Source organism: Prionailurus viverrinus, chromosome D4 (assembly GCF_022837055.1).
Source record: "Prionailurus viverrinus isolate Anna chromosome D4, UM_Priviv_1.0, whole genome shotgun sequence".
Classification (NCBI taxonomy): domain Eukaryota; kingdom Metazoa; phylum Chordata; class Mammalia; order Carnivora; family Felidae; genus Prionailurus; species Prionailurus viverrinus.
In genome coordinates this window covers 79906811-79933431 of record NC_062573.1, presented here as the reverse complement: position 1 = coordinate 79933431, position 26621 = coordinate 79906811, and the positions used below count along the sequence as shown (strand labels likewise).

Genomic DNA, 26621 nt, shown 5'->3' with positions numbered 1-26621 from the left:
GAGGGACACACAGAATCTGAAGCAGGCTCCAGGCCCTGGGCTGTCAGCACAGAGCCCGATGCAGGGCTTGAACGCACAAACCATGAGATCATGACCCGGGCCGAAGTCAGACACTTAACTGACCAAGCCACCCAGGCGCCCCCGACTGTACAATTTATGTTTTTAACAAAGACTAATATCCCTATTTTATTTGGAATTCTCATGATTTGTTAATCAAAGATATTTCACAAGTATCACTTGTTATGTAAGGAGCAGGTATAATTTTCTACACAAGCTGCTGTAGCAGTAAATTTTTTTCCAAGCTTAGTGTTCTTTTATTTAAAAAAAATTTTTTTTTAATGTTCACTTATCTTTGAGAGACAGACAGACAGAATGGGAGCAGGGAAGGGGCAGAGAGAGAGGGAGGCACAGAATCCGAAGCAGGCTCCAGGCTCCGAGCTGTCCGCACAGAGCCCGACATGCGGCTCGAACTCCCGAACTGTGAGATCATGACCTGAGCCGAAGTCGGATGCTTAACCAACTGAGCCACCCAGGCGCCCCTAAAATTTAGTGTTCTCATAGATAGAGATACCTAGGTATTATCTATGATGTTAGTAGTTGTTTTGTTAGTAGATATCTCTTAGACTGTGCCCACGGTACAGTTGGGAGAGCAGTTTAATAATTTGTCTCTTGAGAACATTTTTGCCTGGGAAGAGGGACATCTATCTGTCTTTCACTGTCAAGGCTTATACTTGCATCTTAATTGTTCTTAGTATCATAGGGTGAGGAGTGTTTTCATTCATTCATTCCCTTCCCTCCGTCTTCATTATGCAATGACGTGTAACATTCCCTACTGCTTACCAGAACATGCCCTCAAATGTATTTTGCTTCACATTTGAATTGGTCTCAGTGTGTTTATATAGAAGGACAGTTATTCTCCGTATCCTGTGTAGGGCCAGATCGACACAGATCGACAGACTATAGAATTGTGGTTACAGTTTCTTCTGTTTGCCTCAAATACCCAGATGGACTCTCCTGATTGCCCCCTGTTGTCTCTCTGCTTCTGTGAACTCTGTAGATCTCGATGGGCCTGTTTTACCTGTCCTGGTTCTCAGTACTGCCAGCATCAAACACATTATGCTGATGACTTCTGTCTTTTATGCTCAAAATAATCACAGAATCACATGTTCTTTGCACAAACAAGTGATTCTTTGGTTTTGTGACTGCTTTTATCTGAAGACGAATTTATAAACTAATTGCCATGGCAGGGTGAAATGAAACCTGATCATCAAAATTTAATGAAGGGGGCAAATTTTAGCATCATCAAAAAAAAAAAAAAAAGCGTCTTTGATGCAGCTGGGAAATGGTTCTGGGAGATAAAATGAAGGAGGAGGAGGATGCGGCTCCTGCCCCCAAGGTCAGAAAAGGGGATGGTCTTAAAGCTCCTCTCTGAAGGGAGTAAGCCGAGGGAGGATTGAGATGGAGGTGTGGCTTGACCACAGAGGTACCCTTATTCTGCCCAGACAGGTGCTGTCCTCTGAAGGCCTTGTCATTGTAGTTCCTGGTCCAGACTCTGGTTGCCTGGGAACACTCCGGAATCCTAGCCAGCCGCCCTAGACAGGCCCATTTAGCCTTGACTCTGTCCACCAGGCCCAAGCAGCTCCACACCCTTTGCTTCCGCCATCTTTGACGGCCGGGAACACACCCAACCCTCTGGGGACTGGTGTGAATCGCATCTTTGTTGTGTGCCCGTTGGGTCTGAGAATAGGAAGAGTGGCAGCGGCCGTGGAAGCCGAAGGAAGCCGTGTGTGAAGGAATGAAAGAAAAGCAAGAGAAGAAAATGGAGAGGAAGGGGAGTTAAGGAGAACAAAGAGAGGTAAAGCGAGGCTGGGATACGATGTGAGGTCACTATTGGAGGAATACACGCCATCCCGTCAGTCTTTCCAGACGTTATGTTCTCCCTGCCTGAGCTCTTCTGTTTGCCTTCCGTTGGCAAAATTTACTCCACGTTCACCGTAGAGCTTACGAACCCACAGGTGTCTTCACCACTGCCGTCCCGACACGTAACGCGCTCTCCGCACGTCCCCTTGAGAAGCATCGTAAGGTAACACGGATATAACCGTTTTCTTTTTTTAGGCAATATTGGACGTTGTCGTGAATCTTCAGTTTAGCCTGATAGAAAAACTGTGGCAAACGTTCTGGCGCTATTCTCCCTCTACTCCAACCGACGGCACTACCATCACCGAATCAAGGTCAGAATCAATATGCTTTTCCAATTCATTTTCGTGGCCGAGTAGATGTCACAGCTAATAAACGAGAGATATGTATACCAGTTGTGAACCTTACGTGATAACATTAAATGAATGGATAGAAATGAACCACAAAGTGCTCTCTGGAGGTTTCGGTGTGTGTGTGGTAGCTCCCATTTTTATTGATTTGGGGGACTGCGGTAGAGCTGTTTCATCCTCATGGAATTAGTATCATACCTGCCTCTCATGCCGTCAGAAAGCATTAACGTGCACAGGCAGCTCTGGGGGCGTGTTATATGTATCCAGCTGTACGGAACCAGTGCAATGGTGGTATAGTGCTAACCTCAGTAATATTTGATAAACTAAAACTATTTTTAAAGTCCATTTTCTTTTTTATCCTCATTTGCCATCTGTTCATTTGCTACATTTATTCACACCAGCAATCTGAGTGAAATAGAAAGTCGACTTCCGAAAGCAAAGCTGATAACTCTGTGCAAACATGAGTCTATCCTGAAATGGATGTGTAACTGTGACCATGGGATGTACCAGGCTTTGGTGGAGATTCTCATCCCCGACGTGCTTAGACCTATTCCTAGTAAGTTAAATGCAGACAAGTACGGATGCTTTTATTCTCATACATTCCACCCAAGAAGTTTGGGGAAGCGACGTCGCGATCTAGGGTGATTCTAACCTCATTTCGATTTGCCACATAAAAGAAAAAAACACAAAAACAGAAAACCATGCAACACAAAAGAATATTGAATGAAAGCAGCTTAGAGCAAAACTGTAGTTAAACGGGGAAAAAAAAAAAACACGATCTGTTTTCCAATCTTTCATTTTCTTTTCAATAGAAAAGATAACCTAAAGATGTGACAGCCATCAGTGACTAATTATTATCAGAACACTCCCAAGCCAGTCAACCTTGTAAAAATTATTCTCCCCAAGGACACAGTTCCCTTCAGAAAGCCAAAAGTTTATGAAATCTGTAATTGTGGGGCCAGCCTCCTTCCTTCGTGGTTGCTTTTGATTTGAAATGAATTCATCTTGGTTTCCACTAAAGTTGAATTCCTGTATAAAAGCATTTACTTTGTCACCCTCCATCACGTTGAGCTGTTGAGAACCACAAATGCAGTTTCCATTAACAGTAATGGTTAACTGGCATTTGGAGAGAAAAATCTCTCTCTCTCTCTCTCTCTCTCTCTATATATATATATATATATATATTACTACATGAGCATTCCCACCATGAAGCAAGTAGGAATTACATAGATAAATTAGGTTTCCTTTTTTAAGGGATGGTGCATATTTGGAACAAACAAAGTCATTTTCTGCACGTGTCAATATAAATGCTACCGTGGATACTTGTGGGAGAGGTAGGCAGTTGAAATGATTTTATGCGAACACCTTGATGAGCACATACTAGTGACCTTAACTTTTCAAGAAGTGGGACAGAATTTCCACTCTGCAATGACATGAATAAAGTAAAAGCAGTCTTTTAGCTTGTGAAATTGGCAACCATGTGCTTCAAGTACACTGTTCCCAGTTGATTGATGTTAAATCCTAACAAAGTATTGAAGGAGGGATTTTGTAGAAGACAAGGTGAAGATATCAGCATGTGTATGTTTCTATTTTCTTTTGTTTCTAAATATGACAAACAGTGGAAGATCGTGCTTTCCACCTGTTTCCCGCCATCTTAAAATATATGCTTAGATACTCATTTACATATAATATCAACGAACACACATAAGTTTGTATAGAAATAAGTTTAGGAAAAAGAAATCCAACTGTCATTGTCTCACATTTTTGTCAATTGCTAGTATTTTCCACTCTATCTGCAGCAAGCTTCCTGACTGACAATTGATTAAAAATGACGCTGTCATGGAAAATTGCAGTGTGTAAATTCTCTACTGATTTATGTTCCAGAATCTTGATTTTCCTTGTTTTTGTCTTGCTCCCTGTGCTCTGAGTGATAATCTTAAACAGTTCTGAAGCCTTTTGCTTCTCTTAGCACCAGAAGACTTGTGAAGTCAACAGTTCCCTAAACTAAATCATGTATCCATTTTAATTGACTCTACGCCTCATCATTTTAAGCGCACAGTACACTTGACCTTTGTTTTGTGCAAATTTTGATTCGAAAACCCGTTTCTTCTGCCCAGAAGTTTGTCTCTACATTTAGCAGACAACTCAACTTCAGCAATTTTCACGTGACGTTAGTTTGATAGCTTCTGTGAAGTTAACCACGGACATTAATGTGCTACCGTCCAAAGTACATTTGGAGATTTAATTCTGATTCTGCAACAAGACTTAAGAAAATACAACTTAAATTACAGCTTAAATAGCTATCTTCCGATCATGTGCCTTTTAATATCAATCGCAAGCAGGTTGAGACAAGTTAGCTTTGGAATCGTTTTCAATTGTAAACCATCCATTCATGAGAAAAAGTTGTCAGAGTCAGAATGCACAATTTGATCTGACATGAATCCCTAGAGAGAGAGCAAACTTAATTTTATTTTTAAAAATTATACTTTCCTGGCTACAAGTACTTCACTCTACCGTTTACTGTCCAGATGGGATTCCTTTTTTTAGCCAAAAAATGTCTGCATATCACACTAATTTGAAGTCAGCTTGAAGCTACTATATTCTAAAATACATTTATCTGAAAATGAAAAAACAGTGAAGTGTAAGAATTGCATAAGAACTCAACCAGTAACATTTAGGTACAATTTTGAGCGTATGTAAAGGTGGCCCCCGATGTCATGTAGTACAAGAAAGCAAAAACTTACAGTCACTTGATATACAAAACATCTTTTTCTCTAATAATCCTCCCTAGCATGAAATTTGTCCAGATGAAACAAGACCCATGCTAAATATTTTTTTTAAAGTAACTTTTCTTGCTTCTTGGTTTTTTTTATGCTGATCAAGTAATGCGTTCTATGTTAACAGTAGAAAACATGCAAATGCAGATAGCCAAGTTGAATTTTGAACAAAATTTTACTGAGTTTCAAAAAGGGTCGTTAATTTTTTTTCACTCTTTTTTCATTTCCATTCATGCCTGCCCTCCATGGTTCTAATACATAAGACAGCAGAAAAATATTTTTCTTTCTTTTTCTTTTTTTGGCTCAAGTGGGAAGCTCTGGAAATTTCACAAGATTCATTCTCTAGAAATTTCCAAGTCCGTGTTTCCAGTAGATGATTGTCATGTTTAAGAGTCGATATTTCTTGAGTGTTTTTCCTGATCAAAATTGAGTCATTTGAACCTCTGTTCTATCATTTGACCAGTGAAAGAAATGATTTTAAAAAAAACAGTTGTTTTTATGACTGGGAGAGTGAAATTTGTATCTTTCGCAAGCAACTTGAGCAAGCTAAATTATTTCTAACCCTGCTTTACCAAAACTGATAGAGAGAAGCATGTCAGACTCATTTGAGCACAGGAAGAAAAAGCAAGGAATTTAATCCCAGCATTAACATTAATATCCTTGGTAGCCTTGGAGAAAAACATAGCTTCTGTGTGTCTTAGACTAGACTACAAATTCGAATGCCTACCACATTATTGAGAACCCACAGAGGTTAACTTCATGTTGTGGGTGTTTCAGACACTTATCTGTTAAATGTCTGAAACTGTCCTCTACACTGAGGAGCGTTGGGTACAGATGAAGTAAAATGCTATTGACTGAATTACTTTGTTGAACAAGAGAAGAAGTCTTTTTTTTTTTTTTTATTATACGACAGTCCCTTCTTGTAAAATAATTGTAGTCATTACTGATAACTGATGATGCTTCCAGTCATTTTATGACCACTATAAAAACTACTCTCATGGGACCCAGCCCTCTTTCAGGTCTTAACAGATTCATCAAGAACATGGAACGGACTATTTTAGGAATATCTTAAGAATGCCGGTCTCTGTGACAGCAATTTTATCACATTGATCTTTTTATCTCTACCTGCCAAGTGAAACGGAGAATAGTTATCCAAAATTTTCAAGTCAGGCAATTTTAATTTTTTCCTTACTTTTCAACAAGAGTAACAGATAACTAATATGATATGTTCTAGCATGAATAGATATGTAGAGGAAGGGAGAAAGCTGTGCAATGTTTTCTTTTTAACTGAAGAAAGGAAAATTGACTAAGAGCTTAACAAATCAAGATGAAGAATTTATAAAGAAAATACTTAGCCTTTGAGCATAAAGCTGTTAACGAAAGAGCGTCTCGTTTAAGATAGAAAATTCCATTAAGTATATTCACAACTGGTATATGTCGCTATAAGCAGAAACGTTTGAATGTTTTCATTTCCCAACAAAGTGTCATAAATATCTGGGAAAAAAATAGCTTTAAAAGAAAAAAAAAAACCCAAAATACAATTCTTGGATGCTTTCAAAGTTAGAAATAATGTTAAAAAAGTCTTGTCAATGAGGGCAATATAAGTTCTGTGTTATTTGAAATGTCATATACACATTTTTTTCTCTTCTCCTGGAATAAAGATTAATGTTCTTTGGTGTCTTTTTCGTTCTGCTTTTATTCTTTAACATTTAGGTGCCTTGACCCAAGCCATTCGAAATTTTGCAAAAAGCCTTGAAGGTTGGCTTTCCAATGCCATGAACAATATCCCACAGAGAATGATACAAACCAAGGTAAGTTTTTATGTTTTTGCTTTTTCCTCTGTATTTAGAAAATTGTTCTGTATTATGTACAATGTAGAAAATTATTCTGTATTATGTTGGTATCGTAATATATTGAACTTTTCAAACCGATTTTTTATTTTTGCTTTATCACCATGTAATAAAGAACTTTCACAGGAGATGTTGTTTGATAATGCTCCTTTCAAAGAAACTAGAGAATCATTTCAAGTGCGGTGTATTTATAAGCTCTTTTTCCAAAGTATATATTCCAGATTGCTTAATTTCAAAAATGAAAGAGGATCACCTAGAATGTTAAGTAGTTTCCATTTGAGTGAGTTTTAGCTTTTTGAAGTCCCCAACTATACTCATTATATTGTGAAACGTTCATGTAAATTGATACTCTTTTGATTTTCAGCATGTTTTATTTTTTTCAACATTGGAGAATGCTTTTGTGAATAGGTAGTCATTTCTTTTTTTTTTTTAATTTATTTATTTATTTATTTATTTATTTTATGAAATTTATTGACAAATTGGTTTCCATACAACACCCAGTGCTCATCCCAAAAGGTGCCCTCCTCAATACCCATCACCCACCCTCTCCTCCCTCCCACCCCCCATCAACCCTCAGTTTGTTCTCAGTTTTTAACAGTCTCTTATGCTTTGGCTCTCTCCCATTCTAACCTCTTTTTTTTTTTTTTTCCTTCCCCTCCTCCATGGGTTCCTGTTAAGTTTCTCAGGATCCACATAAGAGTGAAACCATATGGTATCTGTCTTTCTCTGTATGGCTTATTTCACTTAGCATCACACTCTCCAGTGCCATCCACATTGCTACAAAAGGCCATATTTCATTTTTTCTCATTGCCACGTAATATTCCATTGTGTATATAAACCACAATTTCTTTATCCATTCATCAGTTGATGGACATTTAGGCTCTTTCCATAATTTGGCTATTGTTGAGAGTGCTGCTATGAACATTGGGGTACAAGTGGCCCTATGCATCAGTACTCCTGTATCCCTTGGATAAATTCCTAGCAGTGCTATTGCTGGGTCATAGGGTAGGTCTATTTTTAATTTTCTGAGGAACCTCCACACTGCTTTCCAGAGCGGCTGTACCAATTTGCATTCCCACCAACAGTGCAAGAGGGTTCCCGTTTCTCCACATCCTCTCCAGCATCTATAGTCTCCTGATTTGTTCATTTTGGCCACTCTGACTGGCGTGAGGTGATACCTGAGTGTGGTTTTGATTTGTATTTCCCTGATAAGGAGCGACGCTGAACATCTTTTCATGTGCCTGTTGGCCATCCGGATGTCTTCTTTAGAGAAGTGTCTATTCATGTTTTCTGCCCATTTCTTCACTGGGTTATTTGTTTTTCGGGTGTGGAGTTTGGTGAGCTCTTTATAGATTTTGGATACTAGCCCTTTGTCCGATATGTCATTTGCGAATATCTTTTCCCATTCCGTTGGTTGCCTTTTAGTTTTGTTGGTTGTTTCCTTTGCTGTGCAGAAGCTTTTGATCTTCATAAGGTCCCAGTAATTCACTTTTGCTTTTAATTCCCTTGCCTTTGGGGATGTGTCGAGTAAGAGATTGCTACGGCTGAGGTCAGAGAGGTCTTTTCCTGCTTTCTCCTCTAAGGTTTGGATGGTTTCCTGTCTCACATTTAGGTCCTTTATCCATTTTGAGTTTATTTTTGTGAATGGTGTGAGAAAGTGGTCTAGTTTCAACCTTCTGCATGTTGCTGTCCAGTTCTCCCAGCACCATTTGTTAAAGAGGCTGTCTTTTTTCCATTGGATGTTCTTTCCTGCTTTGTCAAAGATGAGTTGGCCATACGTTTGTGGGTCTAGTTCTGGGGTTTCTATTCTATTCCATTGGTCTATGTGTCTGTTTTTGTGCCAGGTAGTCATTTCTTAAAGTGAGCAACTGTCTCATAATTGATCAGTGTTTATAAGGAACGTGGATTGGTTAGCTAGAGAAATGAATCCTGATCTCCACTTTGTCTCCTCCTAACCTTACTACTTTAGGTTAATCTGTGAACATATCCTCTGGCAAGATGGGACTGATTTTGTCTAAACTTTGTACCAAAAATTACATTCGTGGCTTTTTCTCAATGACTGTATCCACTGTCAGACTTCAGCCACACACCTTGTCTTTCAATTTGGGGGCATAGATGAGAGATTGAAGTTCGTGTAGCTGGCAAGTCTCGTTGGTAGCCCGAGTAGCTCCCAGTTCTTTCTGCTTTGAGTTAAGATTTGCAATAACACTTTCTAAAGTGTGCAGGAAAAAAACAAAACAAAACAAAACACAGCTAAGCAAAAAAATAAAACACACTGAAGGAACATTTCATCAGTATTCCCACCTTAGATTACTGCTCTAGAGCTATGCTGTTAATGCATGCATTCATTGACTTCTTAAATTTGAATTTTACCTTTAAATTAAACTAAAATTTGAGTTCTTCAGTCACACTAGCTATGTTTCCAGTGGGCCATAGCCCCACGTGACCAGTGGCGACCATATTTGGCAGTATTTCCATAGAGCGTTTCCATCATTGCTGAAAGTTCTAGAGTGCCACATTGAGGTGGACAAAGACAAGAGGTGCCGTTTGATTATGATGGTCACCGGAACGCTTTCCCGTTTGCGAAGTCAGTCATATTCACAACAATACTTCAAACAGTTAAAAACACCTCCCTTCCCAGTATTACCAAAGCGAATGTGGTAGCAGTCTGCCATATTGGCCATTTCATCGGTCCCCAGAGTCGATTTGGATGACCTGCCTTGGTGGAGGGTGTCTTCTGCTTTTCTGCTGTCACTGACGTGTAGCCTTTTTTTTAGCTGAGCACTCCCTCAGTGAAGATAATCTACCGTGACAGAGGAAAGAGCATGATGAGGTTATGACTGGCCATTGTTATCAGACATACTCCATCACTGTAACTTAGTTTCTGTGTAACCTTGAGCAAGCTACAGAATCCCTTTAGGTCACAACATGTGTCTAATATAATAGTTCTAAGAATTAAACAAGGTAATATATGTGAGGCACTTACCGTGGTTTCTGGCACATAGGATGTACTCAGTTAATATAAATCACGGAAATGGAAAAAAAGTGTTAAGACTTATTTTTTGAGAGAATGTGACTTCTCCCATGTTCCACATAGTCCTGAAACGTCTATCAGAACACAGCATCCTTTGACCTGGGAACACCAGTATGGACTATTTAATCAGTTGCTGCTTACATGCCCATCGTGATTCAATGACTTACCATACGTTCCTATCAATATGGTAAAATGCTCATTAGGTTTCCTCTGCATGTGATCAGTTTCCAGGAGATCGTGAGATTTAGATATTTACTGAGACTTTTTTTTTTGACATTATTTTTGATATCTTTCAATGTACCTGTTTTATTCAAGGTCTCAGCAGGAAGCAAATGGTATATCCAAAGGGAGATTAATTGAAAAAAAATTAAGAAGGGTCTGTTTCCAAAGGTGTAAACAGAGTTAAGAAAACCCGGAGGAATGGTGAAGCACCCCAGGACTAACAATAGTGAGAAGTCCTGAGCATCCCTAGGTCTGAAGGGGAAAGAGGTAAAAGCTATGGCCTTAGGAGATCATCTCCTTCCCCGCCCACCCCGCCCCCCCATCCCCCGCCCCAGGACTGTGGTCTTAGACCAGGAAAGCTGGCTTTGCCAAAATGGAGAGAGCAGAGGTTGTAGGGGAATGCATACTTTGAACTCAACTCTCTTTTTTCCTATCCTTGTGTCCCCTCCCAGTGTCTATCATTGGCCGAACCCAACTGGAAGCCAGAGTTTAAAGAAAGTGGTTAATGTAGTCCATTCAGAGTAGTCTTCCTGGGCATAGAGCGAAATGAAGAAGGATAGAAGGTAGATGAGGGGCAAATGGAGGAATCCTGGATAGCCTTTGCACATAGATTGAGATTTTTGCCTTATGTCTGATCAGTTTATCGGCTATGTATTTGCTGATAGAAGCTATGAACACTCTTGTTTCACCTGAAAAATTCCCAGGATTCTACAAAGCAAAGGCGATAAGAGTGAATCTGAATGACATTGCTCTGAAGAGTCTTTTTTTTTTTTTTTTTATCCATTTAAGAAAGTGAGGCTATATAGTTTGGTTTTCTAAAAAAAAAGAAAAAAATTGTATTTACAGAGTTTGTCGTTGAGGGTCCTACAGAGAGTAAAAAAGAAACGAAAGGCAACATTTTTCCTGCTTCCCTAGACAAAGTCATTTCCTGCAAGACTGGTTTAATTAGTGCTGCACCCAGATGTTGAAGAACATGGGAGTTTGTTTTAGTGTTGACCTCTACCTACTCAAAAGGAAAATAATACTTGAGTTTAGAGATTTAAATGCTATAATTTACAAGTAAGCTCTCGCACGAAATGAACTTGAACTAAATATCAGAAGGAAGCATTTAAAATTTGGCAGGGCAATAAAGATTTGAGGATTACAGTGGTTTCTTTTTCTGGAGAGAAACAACTACCCGATTTTGATGGGATTTCTTTACAGGTCGCCGCTGTAAGTGCCTTTGCCCAGACTCTGCGAAGATACACGTCGCTCAATCACCTGGCCCAGGCAGCTCGCGCAGTGCTTCAGAACACTTCTCAGATCAACCAGATGCTCAATGACCTCAACCGCGTTGACTTTGCCAATGTCCAGGTACTCCGTTTCCTTTCAAAATGGGTCTTTTGAGGAAAGACGCCTCATTCTTCTTCATGAGGATCGTCGTATTTGTTTCCATAGTCGGCATCCGCGCACAGACGGCATCTATGTCCACACTGTCCTGCAAGATGAGAGTTTGACTTGGCCAAGACTTCACTGCTCCTCTGTTTTGTGGTGAAAGTCTGCTAAGATTTATCGTACTAGATGGGAACAGATGTCAGCAGGGTTTGCTAGATAGTTAATGGAGCAGGGACGCTCACAGTCCTTGAAATCAGGTAGGCAAGAGATTAAACTCTTTTAGCTACTAGTTGTGGGACGGTGGGCAAGTTATTTAACTGCTCTGGGCTTTCCCTTCCACACCTTATAATACCTATCTTAGATTATTGTTGACATACGTAGGAATACCTGAAGTCCTTTGCACCGTAACATACAAGAGGTGTATGTTTTTAATAGTGCCCCACCTTGAGGGGCACCTGGGTGGTTCAGTTCAGCGTCCAACTTTGGCTCAGGTCATGATCTCACAGTTCATGAGTTTGAGGCTTGTGTCGGGCTCTCTGCTGTCAGCTCAGAGCCTGCTTTGGATCCTCTGTCCCCCTGTCTCTCTGCACCTCCCCCTCTTGCGCGCTCGCTCTCTCTCTCAAAAATGAACATTAAAAAAAAATAGTCCTTCCCCTTGAAAGAACTAGGAAGACTTAGGAATTCTATTTCAGAGTGCCTGGTAAATATTTGTTCATTTGAAAGGAATTAGGTGCAAGATGTTTGACTGTTTTGTTCATCCAAAAAAAAACGTACTTGAACATTGTGATCAAACTATTCACTTGTACTTTAAGGTACACTTAAAAAGACAGCTAATTTAGGAATATTATGAAATCCCACAAATAGTTTATTTCAGATACTAAGGTGATGAAACTAGTTGTTACCATGTAAAAATAGTACATTGCTCACTCAAAGTACAAGCAAAAAAAGAAAGAAATGCAGAAACTGAACATAATCAAAAACTTCTGTGCTTCAAGAGACCAGCAAAAAAAGTGAAACAACAACTGATAAGAATTGATGAAATTTTCTACTCCTGAAATCATTATTACATAGAAATACCTACCTACCTACCTACCTACCTACCTACCTACCTACATACATACATTTGAAAAAAGAATTGAGAAGATTTTTACAAATTATATATCTGATAAAAAAATTGTATCTGGAATATGTAAAGAGCTGTTACAACCCAATAATAAAAAGATGGCCCAGGTAGAAAATGGGTGGCGACCTCCATAGCCATTTCTCCAAAGAAGATATACCAGTGGCCAACAAGGACCTGAAACGATACTTAACGTAATTAGCCACCACGTAAATGCAAGTCAAAACCATAGGAGATACTATTTCCCACACGCTAAAATGGCTATCATGAGACGGGTAATCACAAAAAGAATGAAGGGAGTTAAGGGTGGACTATGCTACCCTAGGAAAGAGATTACCGAGGAAAACAAATAGTGCGAGAAGTCAGATGGAGGGCAAGATGAAGGGCACGCTTCTGTGGTCATGGTGAAAAATCGGAGCCCTCATGCGCTACTGATTAGAACGTACGATGAGCCCCTTTGGAAAACGGTCTGGCAATTTCTCAAAAGGTTAAACATGGAGTTTTACCAGATGACTGAGCAACTTCATCCATAGGTACCTACGGAGAGAAAGGAAATTGTGTCCACATAAAACTTGTCTGTGGACATTTGTGGCAGCTTTATTCACGTTTGCTGCATAAAAGTGGCAACAACCCACTGCCTGTTCACTCCTGAGAGTATAAACAAAGTGGGGCATATCCCCCCAATGGAATATCATTAGCAATAATAAGAAATGAAGTTCTGATGGCTGCTACAGTGTGAATGAACCTTGGAAATATTATGCTAAGGGAAAGAACCCAGACACAAAGGACCACGTAGTGGATGATTCCATTTATATGAAATGTGCAGAATAGACAAACCTGTAAGAGACAGAAAGATCCATGACTGCCTGGATTTGGGGGACCAGGAATTGAAGGGTGACATAGGACACAAGGAGTGTGGGGTTTCTCTTGGGGGAAATGAAAACGTCTTAAAATTGTGACGGGTACACAGTTCTGTGAATGTACTACGGGAAGCCATTGAATGCTATACTGTACACAAGTGAATTATATGATACGTGAGTTGTATCTCAATAAAACTTAAAAAAAATCAATACCTTGGGGTGCTGGTGGCACCCTGGTACCTGGGTGGCTCAGTCGGTTAAGCATCCAACTCTTCATTTCAGCTCAGGTCATGATCTCATGGTTAGGGATTTTGAGCCCCACATCAGCCTTTGGATTCTCTGTCTGCCCTCCCCCCCCCCCCCCCAGAATAAATAGATAAACTTACAAAAAATACTTTGGCTTAAAAATAAACCATTAACGACTCCCATTTCTTAGAAATTTTAATCCACAGTTCTGGTCTGTTTTCGTTACTTAAATATATCAAAAAGTAGTATTTGGGCTTGATTCATTCTAAGGCATAGTAATTAGTTAAGTTCATTCTGACTTTGATGGATTGAGCTCAAACTCCTAGTTATGGGGAAAAATTTTTTTAAGATGTATCTTTCTATATATCTATGTATTAACACATATAAATACACACATGCAAACATAAAACGTTCATAAGAGCAAACTGTCTCAGGTTTGCAAAGCCATTGACTTTACATAGCTCATTGAAATTTACATCAACTGATTTTCATGAGAATAAGTTCATATTCCCTTAAAATTTATCCTACCATGTTTCTTTCAAATCTTCATTCAGAAAAGATACTTTAAAAAGTATCTTTAAAAGTTGAAGTAATAAGGTAACTTGTAGTTTCAAAAAGTAATGTAAGTTCAATAGCAGAAAATATATTTAAGAATGATTCCCCAGGAAAAATAAGATAAAAACAGGGAAGGAGACAAACCATAAGAGACTCTTAAATACAGAGAACAAACTGAGGGGTGCTGGAGGGGAAGCGGGTGGGGGGATGGGTTAAATGGGTGACGGGCATTAAGGAGGGCCCTTGTTGGGATGAACACTGAGTGTCCTATGTAAGTGATGAGAATCCCTGGGTTCTACCCCCAAAGTCAAGACTACCCTGTATGTTAACTAACTTGAGTTTAAATAAATAAATTTAAAGGGAAAATAAGTAAAATAACATGCTTTTTGCATATCATTTAAAAAAAAAAAAAGAATACTTCCCAATAATAAACAGCTGAGAAGGGTTTTCTGTAATATTTGTGCATCTGTAACCCTATGAAGTATTTATGCAAGTGAGTTCTTCTGGGTTATAACTGCCAACCTTGAGACCGTCTTTGCATATACATGGTGGGTTATACCTCCTCTCTTCTCATCCTCTGCCCACCAATTGAGGCTACGTTTTTCCCTTCCTCTGCTTTCAGCTCCCAAGTTTTCCCGGGTCTGCGTGACAGTTATTAGTGCTGGGACGTGTATGCTCTACCCTCTATCTTCTTTCCTTTCCTCGGGGGACCAGGAACAACAGTGGCATGCCCTTCATGCCCCCCTACACCTTACTTGGCACCCTCGTTTTAATCAGTTCTCTCCTTCTTAGGGTGCTACATTCCGTCTCTACTCCCTTCTGGCTTTCCTTTTCTGTTTGGAGGTTTGCTGGGTTTTCCTAGAGTCCCCTGGAGTTCTCCTTCTTCTTCCGTTTCTCATTCCGACTTTATCACCCTCTCCTGTTCACCTGGAAGTTGTCCCTGCCCCTCCAAGATTGACCTCAGTAGCATGGACACCCGTGGGGGTGATGGCTCTTGCATCAAGGAGACTTTAATGTAAAACAATGATGTTACATTTCAGTGTAAATAACATAACGCTCCGAAGAGCTCGAAAGTTCTAACAGGTTTCCTTCAGGATATCCATACATCTTCATCACCATTGCATTCCCGCCTAATTAAATCTTCTTTTCCTCATGCGTTCAAGATGAGTTTTCTACCGCCACATTATTGATTTTCTGTTTCATTGAATCGATAGCATTACAATGGCACCGTTTTTATGTGTAAGTTTTCCGTGTGCATTACGGGCAAGTAGGTTTGGTAGGTCGACCTGATGCGGTTTCATCGCATATGCTTGTGGTTGTTTATTTAAAAGACATTCTGATTATGAAGCTACCGACTCCTCATCATTTTGGATATAATTTATTTGTAAGTTGAGAACATCTCTAATGGTCACCCTTAGCTTTGGCCGTTTACAGAGTTGAAATGTCCAGATTGTTTCACAAGGGAATATTTACAGCGTACTCTGTTATCAGTATGTTTTCGATCTCCAGAGTAGTAAAATGGCGTATAATGTCATTTGAAAAGCCAGACAATGTCCTGTGGTTTTATTTGTCTGAGTTAGGTTTCAGTTCCCCATCATCCTGTCTTTCCTTACAGCTAACTTCCAAGTAGAGAGTGAGCTTGAATTTATGGTAAGAAATGAAATGAAATTCCTCCAAAGATACCAGTGCGATATCCTCCCCTATTCTCAGGGCACAAACAAACAGAAAACACCCCCTCCTACAGTGAGTGTAGAGTTTCAGTTTTGCAAGATGAAAAAGTTCCGCAGATCGATTGCATAATAAAAAGCAGATGGTTGACACTCCTAGACTGCACTCTTAAAAAATGGGTAAGATGATATGTGTTATGTTCCGTGTTTTTCACCACAATTTTTAAAGTGCTTGGACCTTAATGCAAAGAACCAAAACAAACTTCCCAGTCCTTTCCTTGATGCCTAAATCCTTCCCTGGGTACTCTCCAAGACTCTTGATATAAAATTTCCGAGTCATTTGACAGGGTGTGTTGAAGGAGCTTAGCTGTTCTTATGTAATTCTATCATAAAGGAGTAAGTGCAGAATTTGCAAAGATAATAGTTTCAAGAGAGATGGTTCCATCGTTCTTCCCAATAGTAAAAAACTGGAACCGATGGACTTGTTTCTGTAAATAATAGCATATTCATGCCTTACAGCAAATTCAGTTATTCAACAATAAATATAGCTCTACATTTGCCTACATGGAAATTCAGTTATCATATGGAGGTTAAGTGAAACTAAGCAGGATCTCTACTAGAATGTATAATAGGGTCCTTTTTTTTACCCTAAGTATTTATATATGCATCCGCACGTATCATATGTGCAAAGTTTGAAAGGTTTACACATCAGCATGTTTTAGTTAGCTCTTAGCGTTGACATCTTAGATACCGTTAATATTTTTTTCCTTTGTGCTTGTTTGTATTTTCAGGTTTTTCTATAATTCTATTTTAGTGTACTTAAAACATTTGAAAGTGATACTTAGGAGGTAATTCTGAAAGACTTTATGGCTAATAATTAGGTAAGAGAAGAATAGGGGATGGTGTCATCTGTTGAGAATTTAGAAGAAACTGGAGGTCTCCCTGGGGAAATAAAATAAATTCAGTTTGGGCATTTTGTATTTGAAATGCCTCCCGGTTGAAATGTCTCTTGAATAGGTAATGTCTATACGATCAGAAGAGACGCTGGAACCAGAGAATGAAGATTAGGGGTTTATTCAGCCGAAACTATCTATGCGAATGAACTTGTCCTCTGAGAGCTCGGAGAATGGAAGCTATAAACACTCTTTGCAGAAAAATACACACATAATCACAATGTTTTAGGTGTAGAATTAGGACCTTCACAGACACCCCTCCACGGGAGCTTATCTCGAAAACATTATCTGCATGCAGTGAACCCGGCTTAAAAGTTCCTGTCACATTTCATTTCTCTATTATATGCTGGGAACACGAGGCCCACATAGATTACGTGGGTTACTTGAGGTCAGTTTAGTTGATTTGCGCCCTGTATTAAGATCCACGTCCTCTGATTCTCCGCCAAACGTTATATTACCAAATGATTATATTTCGACATTGAGAGTCTATACTTTTTAATGTTAAAATACAGTATAGCCCTGGAAACGTCCTAAAACTTAGAGCAACTGCTGGAACGTAGCTTTAAAAGTTCTTGTTCCCACAGCTGTTACCAACCATGAAACTTCCCAGTCAGAGCCAGAAGGAAAACAGTAGTAATCGAAATCCTTGGCAGGTAGATGTCTACATTTTCTCAAAAGTAGTTTTGTTTTTGCTACTGTTGTATCTCAGTTGTGTGGTTCCCAAAGCCTAAACCTCATACAGCATGTGTTTCCACCCAGTACCATTGAGTTCATCCGTCCGACTTACCCGAAATCTTCTCAAATGGATTGACTTTAAAGTTTTATCTGATTGGGTTGTGGGGGGCCGGGGGGGGGGTGGTGGTGAGGAAAGGGAGAGAGAGAACTTTTGAAGGCAGTATAAAAACAATAGAAGGAAAGACTGCAGACTGTTGGCTCAGATTCTCTTTTTCGTGGGTGATCATGTATTTTATTTTTATTTTTAATTTGTTTAATGTGTATTTATTTTGAGAGAGAGAAAGCGAGCTGGGAAGGGGCAGAGAGAGAGGGAGAGAGAGAATCCCAAGCAGGCTCCACACCATTTTAATGTTTATTTATTTTGAGAGAGAGAAAGTGAGCTGGGAAAGGGACAGAGAGAGAATCCCAAACAGGCTCCGCACCATCAGCGCAGAGCCCGATGCGGGGTTCGGTTCAATCCCACATACTGTGAGATGGTGACCTGAGCCTAGATCAAGAGTCAGGTGTAACTGACTGAGTCCGCCAGGCGCCCCCGGAGATCGAGTATTTTGATCCTTCACGCAGACCAGCTGACGTGGAAAAACCCAAGTCATGCTGTTTCGTGCACCCAGGCGGTGTTCGTTTCCTTGACAGCTGTTGTTCACCTTCCCACTTCCTTCGGTGGCATGAAGCCTTCGCGCTAATTTCCCACCATGCCCCCGGTTTGCGGGCTGCCGTTGGAGGAAAAGGTGTGGGGCTGAACTTTTCCTCTGCTTTCTGTGTACTGTCCCAGGAGCAGGCCTCCTGGGTGTGCCAGTGTGACGACAGCATGGTTCAGAGACTGGAGACGGACTTCAAGATGACCCTCCAGCAGCAGAGCACCCTGGAGCAGTGGGCCGCGTGGCTGGACAACGTGATGATGCAGGCGCTGAAGCCCTACGAGGGGAGGCCCAGTTTCCCTAAAGCTGCCAGGCAGTTCCTGCTAAAATGGTCTTTCTACAGGTATCGAGCTCACTTTTTCCCAAGCTTTATTCTCCACGTGCTGCGGATGCGCGCGCGCGCGCGTGTGTGTGTGTGTGTGTGTGTGTGTGCGCGTGTGTGCGTGTACCTGCTTCTCGGACAACAGACAAGACACGAGTGAAGGCTTGGGGTGCAGACTCCCCGTGGTGATTACCCTCCGCCCACCCCCGGTGATGCCAGCATCATGGGATCGCTCCAGGAGCTTTACGGGAATAATCTGTCAGAAGGAGGAAACCTCTTGCTCCCAGCCCTGGAGTTCTCACCTGGGGACGTCTCATAGCTGCAATGTGCAGCGACAGAAAAGGGCCGGTGTCGTCCTCTCTGCTGCAGACAGGCATTATGTGGGCTTCTTTCCGGAAGACTTAACACCACTCGCTTGATTCTCTAGTGAGGTGATTTGCAAGCTGTGGTCCCTAGACCAGGAGCATCAGGAGACGTATTCGAAAAGCGAATTCTCAGGCCCCGCCCCCCAAACCGTTAGGATCAGAAACGGCAGAGCCAATCAGATAGGGAGCAACAATCTGTGCTTTTATTTTTTCTTAACATAATTTATTGTCAAATTGGCTTCCATACAACACCCAGTGCTCATCCCAACAAGTGCCCTCCTCCGTGCCCATCACCCACTCCCCCCACCCCCACCCCCGCCCTACCAACCCTCAGTTTGTTCTGTGCTTTTAAAAAAGTCATTTAGGTGATTGTGATGTATGCTCACATCCATCTAGTTAATTTCTTAATTTTATCAGGTGTACAACCTAGCTGCGTGTTAGAATTAGTGTAAAATAAACAAAAATCTTACATACCTCCCCAAACCCTCCTGAATGAATCAAAATCTGGGCGGGTGGGTAATAGTGATTGGGGATAGAGGTGATGGGAAAATGTCTTCAGAAAGCTTCCTCTTGGTGATTCTAATGCATAGCCGGTTTAAGAACCAATAATCTTGTAGACCTGGAACCCCGGAAGAGAAAGCCCTTCAGATTACATGATGTATGACATCAAATGTTGGGATGAGTCGTTGACCATATGTCTCCTGCAAGGGCTAAACGCAGAGCCTTGTACATAGGCTTATACACCAGAAATACAGGGGATGAATGGAGGGATAGACTTGCATTTCGTAACATGAATTAGTTAAGTTATATTTCTAACCCTGGGATTTTTTTTCTACTGGTAGGAGTTTAGTGGGTTTTTTTGCTTCTTTGGATGGAGATGCCCCCACTGCCTCGGGCGTGACGGCCATATCTACCTTGAGGTTTAGGTGGTTCCTGATTTAGATTCTGTCCTCCCATGTCAGTGTCAGAAGGGAGTGACCACAGGACATACCAGACTGGCTGCGGACACACTGGGGTCGTCATGGTGATGAGTGAGTCCAGGGGTGAGTCCAGAGCTAGCTTTGCAGGGAGAAGGTATATAAACAAGCAACAGAGTTTAGGAACTGGTATACCTGTTAACCCGGAAGCCCACACCCTCTCGTTGTGACCCCCTTCATGAAGATGCCAGGCATCTTTGAATTATGTCGGCAGCTGCTTCGGCTCTTACCGGAAGCGATTTCTTTCTTTCAGCTGATTTTACTTGATGTCATCCAATTCTTACTTCTTAAGCTCAAGTAGTACCATAGATCCTTTATAGATGCTTAATTACAAGTTAGCTTACCCTTACACCCTGAAAATGCTCTCGTGTTTAGCCCAGGGTCCAACTCAGTAAAAGGAAGCCTGCCGGTTTTCTATTATTGTTGTCTTGTTTTTGGAATGGCGTAATTCCACAGCTCGGTGCCTCCTACATTTAATAATACCTTTAACCCATGCGATTTGAGAAGCACTTTATTAAGATGTTGCCTGACTCCGTGACCCCCTGGCACGGTGCAGTAAAACCAGTGTTAGCTTAGATCTGGGTGTGAATGAGAAAAATGTTGATGAGGACTGTTGAAGTTTTCCCCGCTACATGGAGAAGATTTGGAAAGTATTGTCACAGTGTCTCCAAGAAGATACAGCAATAGTCATAGTAATAGTAGCATTCCAAATTTTAATTTGAGAACATTTCTTAAGAAGGTTTCAGGTATTTTCCCATTTGCTTGTGACTTGACTTTTTTTATTCAAACATTTTCTTCTCAGAAACTCATACAGATGGTATATGTATTTCATGAATGATGGATGAAACCAGTTATACAAGCCAGTTATTCTAAAACCTATATGGCCAAAAGCCGGGTGCATTCTCTAGATCAGAAAAAAGCAAGGTGTTTTTTTTTTTTCCTTCCTAACTGCTTTCTTATGTTGTTATGTCAGACTTGCACTTACTCCTTCCTGTGGGGTTTTTTTTTTCTATATTTAGTTGATATCGTTTTAGAAATATACCCCTGGAGCCTTAGTCTCCACAGAGATCCGTTGCAAGTATCTTGAAAAGAGAGAAAATTACTTACTTGTATTTCTTGTTCTCTGCAGAAATACAAACCCCGTAGACCATCACTTGTCTGCCCTCTGTCCTCCCTGAGTTGGGGATAATTGGCTTGTTATTATTAGACACTATTATGAGTATTATTTTCATTTCAAAAAGACTCAAAGGCGTAGAGTTCAGGAGCACAGAAGGAAAGGCATATTCAGACAGATGCATACCTCCTGCTTATAGGCAAAGTCCACAGCTTAGAAACGAAGAGCCCTTAAATCCGAACTGTTTTTTAGTGGGGCGTAATAACATACTGAGTAATGAAAACTGCATTCACAAACTATCAGAGAAGCGGAATTATAGAGTTTTTTTTTTCTTCTTCGCAGTTTTGGCCTTGTAATAAGAGTTTGGCAGTCACACACACAGACCCTTGGTGTTCTGAAGTCGGTTAATCTGATAATTTCTCAAGGTCTCTGTATCTATTTACATGCATGCAAATGGGGAAATGGGCTGGCAGAGAACTGTGAAGGCAGCAGGTTGAAGCCTTGCTACAGACACCCTCTGCTCCAAATGGGGGTCTCTCCTTGCTAACCTGGCTTGGAAGGACTACTCTTGGCTCCCCAGGAGGCAGGAAAAAATATTACCACCTTTCCTGGGCAGAAATGGAGAAGTTATGTGGGCCATTTCTCAGCTTGTGTGTTTTGTGGTTAACAGAACAGAACATTCCTCAGAGCTACCCTGAGAGTCATCCAAATATCCCATTTTTAAAGAACAAAATTTATAGCTCTGATACAGTCACTCGAAAGGGGGGACAGGGAATGTAGTTTGCTTACAACCGGATAATTTATAAATCTTCCAAAAAGTAATATTCTTTCGGAATCAACTGTAAGCACTGTTTTTTTTTTTTTTCAACATTTATTTATTTTTTGGGACAGAGAGAGACAGAGCATGAACGGGGGAGGGGCAGAGAGAGAGGGAGACACAGAATCGGAAACAGGCTCCAGGCTCTGAGCCATCAGCCCAGAGCCCGACGCGGGGCTCGAACTCCCGGACCGCGAGATCGTGACCTGGCTGAAGTCGGACGCTTAACCGACTGCACCACCCAGGCGCCCCTGTAAGCACTGTTTTAAAAGAGAGTTTGCATGGGGGTCACAGGAGGGATGTTCTCCCTTTTCTTCTGAGGAAGGGTGTGATAGCTCCCCCAATACACAAAGAGGATCATTTGTTAGGGTCTGTGTTTCAGCGCCCAGACCATAAGTCTCTCATCCATGACAAAATAATTAACTTGATAATCTGAGTGTACAAGAAGTTGAATTCATGGTAACTTAGCAACATGGAATTCACTTAGTCAGTTTTTGCAACGTATCTTATGGAAGTCCGAGTCAGACAAAAAGTTTCCGACTAAACTGTTAAATGTGTCATTTAATACTTGGCCTGTAGGGCAAAGGCCCAACATAGAGGGGATACTAAAGTGGCATCGATAACATGATTCAACTGATTCTTTTCTAAACATGGGACAATAATTTCATGCTTATTGGGGCGCCTGGGTGGCTCAGTCGGTTAAGCATCCGACTTCGGCTCAGGTCATGATCTCTCGGTCCTTGAGTTCGAGCCCCGTGTCGGGCTCTGTGCTGACAGCTCAGAGCCTGGAGCCGGCTTCCGATTCTGTGTCTCCCTCTCTCTCTCTGACCCTCCCCCGTTCATGCTCTGTCTCTCTGTGTCTCAAAAATAAATAAACATTACAAAAAAAATTTTTTTAAAGAATTTCATGCTTATCAGCATTTTCTAAAAATCACTAGGTGTTATAACTGAAGGTCAGCGAATTGTTTTTAATTTTCCACCAGATTTCAGGATTATATGTGTATTTTATGCTGAAATAAGGTGACTGCCTAACTGCGCAAGATTTACAAAATACTCCGAATAAAATCCAAGGCTCTGTCCTGGAGACCCGACACGGACCAGGAGGTAGTGCCCCCAGACCCATTGTATATTCTCTCTTTGCTGACTTTCTTCCAGCCACACTAGCCTCCTGGCTGTTCTTTGAACACATCAAGCCTGGGTCTGCCTCAGAGTCTTTTCATTTGTTCTCGTTTCTGCCAGGAAAGTTCACATGTTCTCGCTTGGCTCACTTCATTCCAGTTTCTGCTCAGTGATATCACCTTTTCAGAAAGAGTCTTACTGACAACCTAACTGAAATGCTCGTCCCCATGATTCTGTATTTTTTTATAGGATTTATTTTTTTTTTCCTGATTTATGTTTTTTTCCTGATCTACTGTGTCCGTAGGATTTACCTACCTTTATATTTTGTATCTGCTTGTGTTTCCTCAACTGTTTTCTCTTACCAGAAGGTGAGTTCTGCTAAAACCAAAATTTTGCCTAACTGGTTCTAGAATAAGACCATGGCACAGAGTAGGAATGCAGTAAACATCTCTTGAGTGGATGGAGGTAAATTCTCTTGGAAAAAAATCCGTGGACTCTGCATATTAGAGTATTATCAGAAAGCTACTTAGTGTGAATATTTTCCTTAGTCATTAACATGATTTCAGGGTTTTTCTATCTTAAGGGAATAAAGGCCTAAAATTTGAACTTAGAAATATATATTATATAGAATTCATTCTCTGTCTGTGATATTTATCCCTGCAAAGATTTATTGACATTCAACTGACTCAGAATTGGTTTTTTATGTTTATAAAGTCATCTTTTAAAATGAACATTTTAAAAGTTTATTTTATTCATTTTGAGATCTAGGAAGAGCATGAGCAGGGGAGAGGCAGAGACAGAGACAGACCGAGAGAATCCCAAGCAGGCCCTGAGCTGCCAGTGTGGAGCCCGACATGGGGCTCGAACCCAGAAACCATGAGATCATGACCCAAGCTGAAATCAAGAGCCAGACGCCCAACGAACTGAGCCACCCAGGCGCCCCATAAAGGAAACATTTAAAAAAATTTTTTTTTAACCTTTATTTATTTTTGAGAGAGAGAGACAGAGTGCAAGTAGGGGAGGAACAGAAAGAGAGGGAAAATAAACATTTTTAAATGAAATCAAGGGGCGCCTAGGCGGCTCAGTCGGTTAAGCGTTTGGCTTTGGCTCAGGTCATGATCTCGCAATTCGTGAGTTTGAGCCCCACATCGGGCTCTCTGCTGACAGCCCGGGGCCTGGAGCCTCCTTCAGATTCCCCCCCTTCTGTCTCTCTCCCCTCTCTGCCCCTCCACCACTTGCACTCTCTCTCTCTCAAAAATAAACATTAAAAAAAAATGAAATCAGGATGCACTCACTTTAGAAAATATTTGAAATACTAAAAATAACAAGCACAGGTGCCTGGCTGACTCACTCAGTAGACCCAACGAGTCTTGATCTGGGAGATGTAAGTTCGAGCCCCACGTTGGGTGTAGAGATTACTTAAAATCTTTTTTTTTTAAAGAGGCATGTGGGTGGCTCAGTCATTTAAGCGTCCGGCTCTTGGTTTCAGCTCCTGCAATGATCTTGTGGCTTGTGAGTTTGAGCCCCACATCAGGCTCTGTACTGACAGCATGGAGCCTGTTTGGGATTCTCTCTCTCTCTCTCTCTCTCTCTCTCAAATAGATAAACTTTTTAAAAAAAAATCTTTGAAAAAATAATGAGGAATAAACTTACATCATAATTTCAATACCCCGAAATAACCACTGATAAAATGGTTGGGTTTTTTTAGTGTTATATAAAATTGGAGTCTAGTTATTTACCATGGTTTATCATCTGTATCTTTCCCTAAACATTTTCATTTAACATTATATCTTAAGCATTTCTCATCATTAACATCTTCAAACACATAACTTTTAATGTCCTCACAATATTCAATATTATTATGTGTGTGTCATGTGTTATTTAAACATTACCTTTTCCCCTCATTCTGAAGCATTTTGGTGGCTTTTGGCATTATGATACAATTATAAAAAATACTGTCTTGATTATCTTTGCATGAAATTGGCCATGTATCTTCAGACACATTTTGGCAAAAAGGGTTGAACTTTTTAAAGTGACTAACACAGTATTAATGAAGTGTGCTCTCTCAATGCTAATAAAATATTACACATCCCCATTTATTTAAGGATAGGATTTTTTTTTAATTGTAAGACAGTTGTTATATTAAAATGACTCCCACACATTTTGCTTCTTTAACTTGACATTACATCATAGTTTATATCATACTTTTGTATCATTATATCATACTTTTCCATGTTACTACCTTTATGTCCAGTCTCCCTCATTTCTTTAAACTATTGCATACAGTTGATATATGAATGAGCCATCATTTATTTAACCACCATCAACTAATGGATATTTAGTGTTCCTTCCTAGTTTCTCACCAGTATAAATACTGCTACAGTTAAAATGATCTTTGTTCACTTGTGTGAATGTATGGAATTAGAATTGGTAAGTCAGCAGTTTTCTGCCTTTCTGGTTTTGAGACATAGCGCCAACTTTCCCTTCCCCACAAAGGTTTTGTGAATGTATACTCGCAAAAACAGTAAACGAGAGTTATTTTCCCATCTTTTTCGGCAGCACCGGACCTTTTCATCTCTTACAGTACGATAGATGCTATGTGGTGTTTTAATTTGTAATTTTGAGTAAGGTTAGTGAAATTTTGTATGTTTGTTAGCCTTCTGTCTTCTCTGGGATATATTATGAATATTTTCTGTCTTTAACAAGAGATGCAATTAGCAAATATTCTGCTTCAATTCGAAATTATTTACTCCAGCTGATCAAGTTTGGATCAGTTTAGGTAAAACTGTTATCCAACATTTTACTGTTGCTTTTGTGTTGTGTTTGCTTTTGCTTTTTTGAGTAGAGGGATTTCTCTGCCTTTTAAGATTTTTCCATAGGAAAACAAATGTTTGATTTCAAATAGGTATTGTGTTTATATTTATTATTTTTACAAATGGGTTATGTGTCATTAAATTTTAGGAAAGGCGTGCGTAGAATTATAAACATAATTTTTTATCTGTGGCATAGGAATGAAAGAATTAGTCTATTTTTAGTAGCTCACTTACTGAGTTCTAAACTTGAGGTATTCACTAAGGTATTTGAGTCTAAGGAATTATTCACTAGAACTACGGTTTATGACAATGAACGTATTATTTTTTTTTCAACGTTTATTTATTTTTGGGACAGAGAGAGACAGAGCATGAACGGGGGAGGGGCAGAGAGAGAGGGAGACACAGAATCGGAAACAGGCTCCAGGCTCCGAGCCGTCAGCCCAGAGCCCGACACGGGGCTCGAACTCCCGGACCGCTAGATCGTGACCTGGCTGAAGTCGGACGCTTAACCGACTGCGCCACCCAGGCGCCCCAACAATGAATGTATTATTAACTCTAATATATGTAGTACTGTGGTAATGAGTAGTTTTCCTTTTTTTTTCAATTCCAGTATAATTAACATACAGTGTGATGGTAGTTTCAGGTGCACAATATCGTGATTCAACAGTTCTATACGTTCCTCAGTGCTCAACATGCATGATAAGTGTGCTCTTAATCCCCATCCCTATTTCACCCGTCCGCCCACCCACCTCCCCCCTGGTAACTATTAGTTTGTTCTCTGTAGTTAAGAGTCTTT

At 40.4% G+C, this 26621-nt stretch overlaps 1 protein-coding gene across 12 annotated transcripts in view; it reads left to right on the top strand.

Annotated features, from left to right (window-relative positions):
* RFX3 (regulatory factor X3) overlaps positions 1–26621 on the top strand; it is a 288688-nt gene that overhangs the window by 235787 nt on the left and 26280 nt on the right. For all 12 annotated transcript variants that reach the window (XM_047830025.1, XM_047830023.1, XM_047830028.1 and 9 more), the window contains 5 exons: positions 2116–2231; positions 2669–2823; positions 6758–6855; positions 11354–11503; positions 18433–18641. In XM_047830025.1, the coding sequence (XP_047685981.1) occupies positions 2116–2231; positions 2669–2823; positions 6758–6855; positions 11354–11503; positions 18433–18641 (728 nt within the window). The remainder of the gene's footprint in view (positions 1–2115; positions 2232–2668; positions 2824–6757; positions 6856–11353; positions 11504–18432; positions 18642–26621) is intronic.